The following is a 12,070-nucleotide window of genomic DNA, read 5'->3' on the forward strand; positions in this document are numbered from 1 at the left end:
GACATCTCACCGAAGTCATGGGCCACAGCTAACAGGGGGATGAGTGAGTAGAGGACACTGGATTTTGAACAGATGAGTGATCAGCTCAGACAAAGGATGGTTTCCATGAGTGCCACCAACTGCTAACACCCATTTCACCCTGTTAGTCTCCGAGATGAGGGCAGTTGCACTCTCTCAGAACAGTTTGCCAGCAGTGCTCAGTAAATATTTTAAGATCCTCAGCAGCCAAGTACAGAATTGTAACACCAGTTCTGCCATTGTCTGTCATCTGCTGTACTACTGTTCGTGTTTTGCTGTCACTCGTATTCCATTACTCTACAATATTATCCAATATAACATTTAAACCTTCTAACCCAGATGACCAAAACCAAATTGAACAAGAATCAAACCATTTAATGCTGAATCATTACCTTCTCCATCATCAATTTCTCTTAACGCACTAATCCTCAATGGATCTCCTACTTAGGATCCAACTTCTCCTAACTTCTGCTTTGTTTTCCCTTGGGAAGATACAGAGCTCAGACATACTTTGAAAGGAGTTCTGAGACACAAGAACTAGGCAGCTGTTATTGCTAACTGAAAGATAAATCATTCACTTGTGCTTCATAAATTTCAGCTACAGCACTCTTTCCAACCCTTACAACAGAAGCAATGAGAGGCAGCACACTGAACTTACCCTTTATGATATACTTCAAATTTAATTCCTTTGGACCGAATTGCTCGTCGGAAACCTCTGTGATTTCGGTTGATGTTCAACTTGAACAGCTGGTTGTATTCTACAAGACAAATGAAAGAAAGTCCAATGAAGTCCAGCGTCCTACATGTACTCATACCTCTGTCGATCTCTGCCCCATTTAAAGACACCTCACATCTGTATGAACCTCCTTCTCAGTAAGTGCAGACCCAGTTATTGAAAGACACAGAGCTGAACTCTCAGTAAGAGGGCTTTAAGACTTCCACTCTCAAGAGAATGTACAGTTAAATTAACAGCTAACAATTTTGATATTTAATTTGAAGTCGTTTTGATACTAGATGGCTGCTTACTGAAACAATTAGAAAGAACAATACAGCAATAAACCAAACTCACAGTGTAAAATGATTACACATAATCAAGTCTAATACTGGTGTTCACTAGGTACAAAGGGATTTTTTTCCAAAGATACAAAACAGAATTTTAGTTTGAAGATGCAGTCTTAAATATAAATTAAAAAAACCCTATTTCTACAACGACAGTTTGTAAGGTTTAGAAACACCAGAAGATTAGCAAAAATCATGATTGGCAATCACACAGGGCACTGAAAAACATCCGATCCCTGGACATTCTGCAATTAGTAATTTAACTTACTCAATAAAGAAAACACATTTATTTGGTCCACCTCCCAGGAGGGCTGACAGCAACAAGTCACTTGATCACCTCACTACTTCATGACACAACTGCTCCCATCAATACTGGGATGGAGGTGAAGAAATGCCTCATCTGGACTTCACCTTCTATTATGCCCTTTCCCAACAAACACAGGAGTACCAACCTGGACAGTTGCTGTTGTTAATTACAGGCGTTTTACTCTTTTGAGGTTGCTCCTATTTAAAAGAGAGAGACAGCGATAAAGATATCAGGTACTGTTCCAAAATACAGAACAGTAAGCATTTTTACTACCAGCTCTTTAGTACCATAAAAGAAACACGAGCTTTGGGCAGGCATTATCTGAATGATAAAGTCAGTCATGGTACATTCAATACTCAAATATCTGGATATCACCATGGTTGCAAATATAACACTAGATAAAGAACAAGCCAAAACACTGAGTTAAATACAGGTGCCACAGATAAGCTGCATGGTCACTCAGTTCAGTCCCGTCACCATGAAGTTACTGACAGAAGCTGGTAAATCACAGGATGAACGATGCTCGCTCCATGGCACGCTAATTCTGCTCCTCTGGCATTAGCTGGAATAATAAGCTACACAAGGAATCCATCACAAGTCACTCAGGGAATTGCCCTACTATTATTTTGGCTGACAATCAATCTGTCACCAAAATGAATTAACTTTTAACCTAAAGCAGAGTACAAACCAAATCTCTGGAGACTGAACAAGGACAATGTGACCCAATTATTGCAGCTACTTTGCAACACCGATTTCAGCTATGAAGGAGAAGGGTGGTATATTTGCTCACTGCCTAAGCAATAGAGATCTGCTTTTTTCTTTTTTAATAACAAAGAAAAACAGACTAAAAGCCACTTTGCTGATTCTTACTCACTCCTCTGAACACGACTGGTACACACCAAATCTGTTCTCAGTCACCCCAATGAGGTGTGCCCTTCCATTAACGTCTCATGTAACTCAAACATCATCTGCCCACACCAATTTCCCACAAGTAATTGAATTTATCCTAGCAGAATTACTGCAAAAATGTATTAGAAGGTAAAAATGTAGGCTGTGGACTCTTGCTAAGAACTAGCACTTTAAGAGCAGAAATTGTTTTTGCTCTATTGAGAGAGTAGCAGAAGTTGCAGCACTTCTGCTGATAATCAGAGTAGCAATGCATATACTGGCTCTAATGAGGGCTATCTATCAATACACATACACATAAAAAGCATCAATTTGTAAAATAAACACCAACAGAAACACGTAGCAAAGCCCAAAGCTACAGGAAAAAAAAGATTCAAAAGTCCTGTTTCTCAGGAAAAAAGGGTTCTGCTTTTTTGTTTGTTTGTTCTCCTTAAATACACTGAAGCAATATGACTGAAAATACTGAAAGTGTTTCCCTTGTTAGGAGAAAGCCTGCACTCCCTCCCTGAAGTCCTTGCAAGTGAATCCAGTGATAAAGGTCACAAACTGAGACACAACAGAAGGCTCAGCACACACACACTCACCGTGCTCGGGTAATGAAATTCAAACTTCACAAACGCATCCAAATCTTTAGGTGCCACACCTGAAGGAGAGAAGAGTCAGCCAACCCCAACAGCTAATACAAAGATTTTCCCTGCGTCTGTATTGTTAAGCAGGATTTTCAGAAGCACCTAGCTGGTTTTCAGAAAGACTCATTACCTGTTTCTTAATAACTGAAGAACCCATCCATTAATCTGAACTCCGAAAATAAACGTCTACTTTCTTAATGCTAGTCCTGAGACAATGCAGCACAGATTGTTTACAAGCCCCAGAAATGAGGTACTAAAAGCAGTGATGTTGGCAGGGAAAACTACTGTCTGCTGAAGGGTCAATACAGATGGTGCAGAGCTACAGAGGGCACTCGTAACAAAATCCATGACACATGTGAAATTCAATCTATGTAAGTGAAGCCACGACAATCTGAAGTTATTTCCTCTATCCAGACTGAACCCAGATTCTCTTTGTTCTTACGCTGTTGGGTTTTATTTGTGTGCCTCTCTGAGCCTGAACCCTAGTTATTTTGCAGAGCACTGGTTACAAAGTTCTGATCCTCAAGTGATCTTTAGGGTAGAAAAGTATCATTCCTCACTACCTCCCCCTACTTACTCAAAGACCACACATCCTTCTAAGTTCATACCTGGTGGAGCTGGTAGGTTTATCCCCCGGACAATAAGAAGGTGCATCTCTGTGCTGTTGAGCTCAGAAAATATCCTGTGAAAAAATAAAGACAAAAAGTGTATTCACCTCAGCATCCTAACACCACTGATCCACTGCCAGACCAGGATGCTGTGAACTTTTTCAACAGCATATTCCTGCAAAGATGATCTTCAGAAATAACAGAAGAGTAAGAAAAGAACGTGAACCAAAACAAAACCAAAACCATCTCTGAGGCATAGCGAAAAATGCCAAGAACCAAGGTCAAAGACACCAGGATTGAGTGAGACAGACAGAGGAAGGAAGGGTCACTGATACAGCCAAACATGAGAGATGAAGATGGAAACAGCAGATCAAGCTGGAGATAGCCTGAAAACAAAAGGACACAGAAGAACACCTCCTTTGCATTTTAAGTGGTTATGAGTGTCCTTTCATGAACACTAAAACCCTATGTGCCACCTGAGTTTACTGAAGCCAACAATATCCTAAGAGCTAGAAATCAGAAACTCATTCCAGTCTAAGAAATCCCTTCGTTTTTACACACCTTATCATCTTAAAAGTTCTCTCCTCAAAGTGATGGCTTGGGGGATCCATTCCTTGTGCTCGTGCAAGCTGTAGGATATCCAAGTCCTTTTTACACCCTTGTGCCAGCTTCTCAAACCTGTGAAAAAGCCACAGGAAAGTCACACACTGTGGAAGCGTGGAACATCAAAGCCGGACACAGGCCACAGAGTAATCCTCAGATCAGACAGCTGAGAGCGACCTGGCGAAGCAGGCCTCACCATTACTACCCCTGGAACACAATGAGGCTCTTGCAGGCCTCACCATTACTGTCTCACGTAACAAGAAGAATCTTACCAACCCAATCACTTTAAAGGAGGTTAGGCAGACTCAAGCCTGAAATGATCACTTATGGGACGATTAATAATGGTGAGCAGGTCTTACCGAGTCGTTTCAGCTACATTTCCCAGATGCATGAACTGCTTGGAATACTGCAAACATTTCTGTCAACAGCAACAAACAAATACGGACGCACTTTAATGATCTTCACACACAAATTCATGTTTGGCAGCAAGATATGAGGCTCATAAAAGCCTGATTTAAGCCAAGAATCCAGATTTTTCCCAAGTCGCCCCAAAAGATCCATCCCCCAGTCCTCTAAGCCCAAAGCTGAGCACTCATCTATTCAAGCTGCTCTATCCTACTGCTTTTTAAAGGACTCATTTTCCAGAAGTTCAGCCAAAGGCTACTCGGTTGAGTACTATTTTCAAACTTGTGTGCTCACATCTAACAGTGATAATTTGATAGTTCCAAGCCTCCAAGCACCCTCTAACTTCAACTAGTGGAGAAGCGAGCTCTGAAAATGTTTCACTCTAGGACATGCAGGATACAACATATTTTACAAGAGTATTAATAAAATCCTGGAAATGTTATAAGAAAGATGAAATGAACACATTTTTTGCAAGGATAAAACAGTTACCTCATGTTGGTCCTTCAGCAGTTTTATGAGCTGTGCGTATACTTCATCTGCTTTCTGAGATAGTCTGACATCTTCATGGTGTATAAAGATAAAACCACCCTCTTCATCTGTAGGAGGTGATGGCAGCTGCAAAACAAAAACACCGCATTTCAGAGCCCTTGTAAGAAACAATGAAACAGACAAAAAGCAGTCAGAACGTAAGGAAAGGTCAGCGAAGGGAGACAGGCTGTTTAGGTAATTCCAACCCAACCACTGCTTGTACCCTGCAGAACAAGTTGTAAGACCCCACAAAACGCCTTACAGCTCTAGCTCCCTGATTATGCAGGTCAAGAGAGATACCACAGCACGGTGTGATTTCCCCACCTACCCACACACCAGCAGGAGCTAGACATCACTGCACCACATTCACCTGATCCCCAGCCCAAAATGGAGTTAAGACACGACCAGGAGGTGTACTCACACCACAGACCCAGGGAACATTTTCAAGCTGCACAGTTTAGGTGTGCCATTGCACATCAGGAGCAAACCCTTTACAGAGACTGGATTTTCTCAGAATCCAGCACAATTTCAGGGCTCAGTACCCACATCTGCTACTTGTGTGGTTTTAACTAGTTTTGTGTCAAGAGATATTATTAAATCATCCAGCATTTTAAGTATGCAATTAAATGTCTGAGAATACGATACAAAGCAGTCTACTAACCTTGGAAATATCAACAAGTTTGCCACATTTTGCTTCCTCAATCTTTAGGTCAAAGGTCTTAGCTGTTCTGAGATACATCTTAGCCTGTTCAAGATTATTTTCCTTCTTTGCTTTGATGGCTGCCTTCATATATTGCTTCTTTCTGTTCTCCAGAAGTTCCAGCTGTTCCCTAGCTGAAAAACAGTTGTATAAATATTCTCACTCATCCGACACTGACATGGCCCTGAAACAGTTTTATCATGTTCAGTTTATAGTCAAGAGAAAAATCAGTAAAAGTACAGACATCGACTGAGGACATTTCCTTACTGCACTTCGTTGTTTCTTGGCTAGTTTCAATCTCATTTATCAGCATGAGAAACACTTCCTCATATCATGGCATCCTTCATAACAAAAAACAACAACTCACAGCACTGCACAAAGATACTTCAAAGTGTCACAACAAATCACAACAGCTGACAGGTAAATAGCAAAAGCCAAATTCAAACTTTCAGCTAGCCATTTAAACTCCTCAAAGAACGAATATTACGAGCACATGAACCTTGAAAGCACTTCTGTTTACTCATTTCCCTTCTCCCACTCTCTCTGTCATAGAAAACAGACAAGACAGTGTATGCAGGCACACTCAGACACATCCATCTCTGCTTATTTGTAATTCCTTGCCATCTTAACTGTTTTCTTAAGTCTTAGGTCTTCTCTTTCATCCTCAAAGCAATAAGGACAATCACACAAGATAGAAAAAATTGCTATACAATATACCAGGTTGGTGTATTTTGCCCCTTAGTTTACTTCACTTAGGAAAGGGTACAGCATCAGCTGAGTACAGCCATTTCCAAAGATGCTCACAGTGTATTCACCACTGCACTCTACTTGTAATTACACAAGCTAAACAACACCTACAAGAGGTGTCTGCCTCTGCCAATAAATACACAAGTAATTCTCATGCTATGTTCATTGCTGTCAGATGAGCATCCCACTCGCACAAGAGAAGCTGCTACCCTACATCTGTGAGCAACTTGTCCCATTGGCCAAAACCAAAGTGATCAGAAAATGTAGCTAGCCCAATTTTCACTGAGACAACATAACCAGGATACAGAGTTCTCTGTGAGGCTGAGATGCAGAACACAGGTATTTTCAAAGAAAATCTGTGCAAGATGAACTTAATAGAGCCATTATTCATACTCATCTTGGCTCCTTTCCTAGTGTAGAACTGAAGTGTTTCACTGCACCCCCATAGCTCTTTATGCCTCACATACTCTGACCAAAAAAAGTTGATTAACAACTAAGCTGCACTTCATAATTCTGGGAGAGAGAAGGAAATTAGATGTGAGTCACAGAAAGTAGTTTAACCAGTGAAATATAGCTCTACGATAGCAAAGTAATGGCATTCTGTTGTGAAGATGAAGTCTGTATGAATCTGCGTCAGTTCTTATTGCATCTACTGGTCTCATTTTAAGGTATCTGAAATGCCCAGGACAGATCACTGACCAGGTGATGCCAGAGATGACGTAATACCACCTTCTTCACAGGAAGAGTCTTGAGCAATTCATTTAAGAGATGAATACGTCAGCTGAAATTGCAGAAACCTATTTTCATGAGGATTTGAGGACTTTCAAAGCCAAAGCATAGAACTTCTATGTTTCTTTAAAAAACAAGCCATGGAACTTTCTGAAGAGATGAATTATCAGGCACACTGAATACCTTTGCATTCTGCAAAAGAACTCATGTCAGGTAAGCAGGCAGTTTGCTTTGTCCTGAGGAAGCACCCAGGGCAGGGTGGGATTATGGTCGTGGCACCACAGCAGTAAGAGCTCAGGCACTGCAGGTGCGTGCCCAAATCCCTCAGTGAGGTGGTGGCTGTACAATTAATCTTGTACAGACAATTGTTCAGTGACCTTAGGATAGGAGGAATAGAGATTGATGAATTACTGCCCATGTACTGATTTGATATCCTTGGGTGAAACATGAGGCAGAAACCACTGTTTCATACAGGAAGCTGAATTACATTGATGAATCATTCAAACTGGTGAGCCATCCACTCTAATGAGAGCTGAGTTCAACTGTGAGCAGAGTTAAATATTATGAATCAATATATTTGTTACATCAAAATTAATTAAAAACCCAATCAACCTTGTAATTACACATGCTGCCTCTGTGAAATAAAGGCTGTATGGATGGTCTGCCCTCCAGCAGACAAATATACCAAGACTCCTGACAGAGGAAATCTATATCATGCATTCACAAGCTTAGATCTAAATCATAATGAAAAGGAGTCTTCATCAAGGTATTAGTGTAAATGACTTCACATGGATCACAGGGAATGCTGATCCCACCACCTTACCAGCTGGAGGAAGATGATCCAGTGACTCTGCCTTGTCCGGGCTGGAGGGCGATGCAACTTGTTTCACACACTCAGGAGAGCTTTCCTCCTCAGCTACAGCAGATGGCACTGTAATGGGCTTAACAACCTGAGTCGGCTTTCCAGGCAGCTGAGCAGGCTTCTTGGCAACTGGGGCCTGTGTCAGAAGTTCGTTCTACCATAACAGAAGTAATTTCATATTCAGCGCACAGAATGTAACCCGGAGGATGGTATCTCAAGCATCAATAAACCTGGTTATCACTATACCAGCCCCCTAATACCACTTTTGAGAGGTGTATAACATTCCAGACTGTGAATTCTAACTTCTGGGGTCTATAAGTAGGGCTGTGCCAGGAAGTAGCTGACCCATTGCAAGCCCCGAACCTCTGCTATAAAAGGGACAAAAGCAGTGTTCAACAACACTGTTGTTTCAAAAAGAGCAAGTGCATGCATCAAAAACATCATCCAGGAATTCTCTCCATTAAAACCTATTCTGGTTGAAAGCACAAGCATAATCAGCAACCAAATTTAGCTAAGGAAATAAATTAAACCAAATCCTAAATGGAAATACTGCGTGACAAGACACAGTGAGTGCTGATCATCCTGGGGAAGCACAAACATAGAAACTATTGGGATATAGGAATACAACACAGGTTTAAGCACCTCTGAACAATGTAAAGGTATGGCCAGAACCTGAGGTGCTCGCTTTGAAACTGAAAGTCATCTCATTACACCAGAAGAAACAAAATTTAGACTTCTAAACATATAAAAGAAACACAAACCTCATCCTCTTCATCGTTATCCTCCATGCTTGCCAGCTTGCTGGCATTTTCCAGAACAGCAGCTATAGTTCTGTCACCACTTGGTGCTGCAACACCAGGAAGGGGGGGAAATCCTAAGGAGGAAAGAAGCAATGAGTTGTGCAATGTGTATGTTTTGACTTCCATTTATCTTCTTTTTTCTGTGAACTTATTTCTATAAAGTATTAACTATCATATTTTGTATGTATGTTTAGTATATCTAGATGGAGGCCAAGGCCAAAAATCTTTGCTAGGTGGGCTTAACAATAAACCTCTCACCAATATCCAAGCTTAAGGGATGATGCTAAAATGATGTAGTAGCAGAGCATAGTTTTCTAAGTTCAACAACTGGCAGCCAACCAAGAAACCTTACAACTTCAGAAAATTGGTAGGAGATGCTCAGAAACAGTACATAATTTAGCCTCTCTCCTTTACAACCAGACGTGCAGCAGATTGTACAAACAGTTGCTGGCTTTTTTTTTCCTCTTTTACTACAGCCTCACTTTATTTGGCACACAGTCCATCAGAAAAGCAGTGATACCCCATATACCTATAAAAAAGACATAGCTGAAGTCCAGAAAATGGACTACAACACTAGCTGTCAAAGGATATGCTGAAAGTTCTATTGCAATGGAGAGATTGCAAAGTAAAGCAAAAATGCAGTAGTTAAATGTGAAGTATAAGGAGAACAATCCTTTTGATCATTTTATTAGCCTTTTAAGGATGGAAGGAAGGCTGGATGATGAAGATAAATTCTGATTTCCATGCCACCAGTTCAGTGTCAGCTTCAAACAGCAGAGATGCCCCTGATCTTCTACATTAGTAAGGTTTGTCTCATTAATATGTAGCAAGCATTCTTGTTGCCAGTCTCGTTAGAAGGGCTAAGAAATAATGACTAAACTGCTTTTGAGCTTGGAGATGGCTGCTGTGGGTACATAACTAATCTGATGTATACAGGCAGGCAGAACACAGGACCTTATGCCAACGGCCCTGTGTGACACCAGCTTCAGTAGTAAGCAGCATTTCTGCCCCCACAAAGGTCAGGACTGCTACTTATCATCACCCCGATGCAATGAAACACGCTGTCAGCCCTGTATAATCTCACAGCTGGTTTCAGTGACTGCCTGACTGCTGTCTTCAACATAAATCACATAGCTTCTAACTGCTGACTAGAAAACATGCAGCTGTGTGAAGAAAATGAGGAGTTATGCATATTTTCAGAAGGCTAAACCTGGAGTACCTCACTCTCACCACAACTGATGTTCACTATGAATTACACTGCGTCCTAGAGCACGAGTTGCTGAACTGCTGCTTTTCAGGGGCAGATCCAAAGTAGGAGCTGTTGAAAGCACAACACAGCAGACTTGGCATTGCCTACCTTACTACTATGTACTTTACTCCTGCTGAAGAGTTTGCCATTGCCACATTTGACAGTGACAAAAAGCCACCTGATTTGTGTCCCTGTGAGGATTTTTTTCCCCCAAACTAGAAACTCTAAGCAGCATTTTGCTGCACGGTGCATCTTATCACAAGAACGCATCACACACAAGGCAAAAGGAACTGTTTCTCCCAAGAAGAGAAACTGCATCATGCAAGCCAGAGATGAAGTATTCTTGGATGACCTTGCCCAAACCTTTATAGACAAAGCACTCTAAGTTCTGAAGAAGATAAAAGAAGAGAGAACATGTCTCATGGAGTTTCATTTTCTGTCTCTGTCACTGTCTCAGTGTGACACAGGCATGATTTGTTTCATCTCTGTACACTACTTTTACTGGCCTTGAGAATGGCAGCATTCATCTGACTTGTCAAGCATTGCAAGGAGATATTTAATTGAACACAGAGATCTGAGGCTGTTACTGGGAAAAAACAGAATGGGAAACATCAGGTAAAATTCTTCCAGTTTCAAAAACCTCCTTCTCCTACCCCAGAGAGACCAAACATCCCAAGTTTATCCTTTCCTCCACAACTAGCAGAGAGTTACATTCATCATCATCTGCTCATCATTATGTTGCTTAACTCTCCCAAACAGGGTTACATTCAACTTCTGGCACTGTCAAAAAATATTTACCAGTGTGAAAGCTTGAGAGCATTTTCATAAGCAGTTTTAAAATGTATTCTTCGGTGCTAACCGAAAAGAAATGCCACTCAACTGAACTGAAAAAAGGAAGAGACACTTCATAGGACGAGGAGGCAATACCTGCACAACTCCTGCAGAGCCCAGAGCACATACAGAAGTTGCAATTAGGACACAGGGTCACACTTACCAGGAGGAACAGGTAGCTCAGAAAAGTTAACTTTTCTCCCTGCTTTATGGGCTCTTATGGCATCCTGGTATTGCTGAAATCAAAGGCACTCAATAAGACATAAAATGGAGTTTTATGTTAATTGTAAGTTACTAACCATTTATATTTAACTACCCTAACTATTGCAGAATACACAGTATTTTGGTATTAAGTTGTATATGCATACCACCACTCTCTAATTCTGAGGACAACCTTGCTTCGATGATTATTTACAAACTCCTTCTGGAATAGTAAAAAATGTCAGAGGGAAGTAAAAACACTGCTCTGAAACAAAAGCTTTCCTAAAATCTTAAATCTCTAAATTACCTCATTGACATATTAATAAGCAGCAGTCTTGGAATCGGAATTCAGCTCTACAACTTCTGCAGCTCAGAAACAGAGATCACATTCTTTAAATTCTTCTGGCATGAAAGACTGAGCTTTACCTTCTTTCTACTTCTTATTTACAGTACGTGCCCTGCCTCTGAATTGGTTTTATTTCAGTAGAGCTGAACACTTGTATTTTGTTTTTCCTTACACTGAAGATTTTAGAGCTTTTACATTGAAGTTCTTTCCAAATAAAAGGACAATACACAAATGACTTATCCTTAAAAATTCTTCACAAGAGAATTACCTCCAACAGTCTTGCTAGATGCAAACAGCTTGCTACATTTGCATTTTACCTTGGCTATCCTCTCGTGCATTCTGCCTTTCCGATCATCCCCACTTGCTTTAGCTTGTGCTGCTGCCAACTTGTACTTTTCAAGCCTTTGCTGCAATGCTTCCAGCACTGTCTTTGGCTCCTGTGGGGAAGCTTGAAATAAGGAAGACAATGAAAAGCTGTCATTCTGACTTCAAAACATAAAAGCTGCCTTTTTCCTACCCTTCCTTACCTCCTGCAGAGACAA

At 40.9% G+C, this 12,070-nt stretch overlaps 1 protein-coding gene across 1 annotated transcript in view; it reads right to left on the reverse strand.

Annotated features, from left to right (window-relative positions):
- The window catches only part of CC2D1B (coiled-coil and C2 domain containing 1B), a 30,412-nt gene that overhangs the window by 5,290 nt on the left and 13,052 nt on the right, over positions 1-12,070 (reverse strand). The window contains exons 10-21 of the mRNA XM_042819422.1: positions 11,846-11,976; positions 11,145-11,217; positions 8,863-8,975; positions 8,063-8,255; positions 5,725-5,897; positions 5,025-5,150; positions 4,490-4,548; positions 4,089-4,205; positions 3,528-3,601; positions 2,875-2,933; positions 1,530-1,581; positions 677-776 (exon numbers count right to left, since the gene is read on the reverse strand). Of these exons, the coding sequence (XP_042675356.1) occupies positions 677-776; positions 1,530-1,581; positions 2,875-2,933; positions 3,528-3,601; positions 4,089-4,205; positions 4,490-4,548; positions 5,025-5,150; positions 5,725-5,897; positions 8,063-8,255; positions 8,863-8,975; positions 11,145-11,217; positions 11,846-11,976 (1,270 nt within the window). The remainder of the gene's footprint in view (positions 1-676; positions 777-1,529; positions 1,582-2,874; positions 2,934-3,527; positions 3,602-4,088; positions 4,206-4,489; positions 4,549-5,024; positions 5,151-5,724; positions 5,898-8,062; positions 8,256-8,862; positions 8,976-11,144; positions 11,218-11,845; positions 11,977-12,070) is intronic.

Source organism: Centrocercus urophasianus, unplaced genomic scaffold, assembly GCF_019232065.1.
Source record: "Centrocercus urophasianus isolate 14NV4802_14NV808 unplaced genomic scaffold, USGS_Curo_1.0 seq_18, whole genome shotgun sequence".
Taxonomy (NCBI): domain Eukaryota; kingdom Metazoa; phylum Chordata; class Aves; order Galliformes; family Phasianidae; genus Centrocercus; species Centrocercus urophasianus.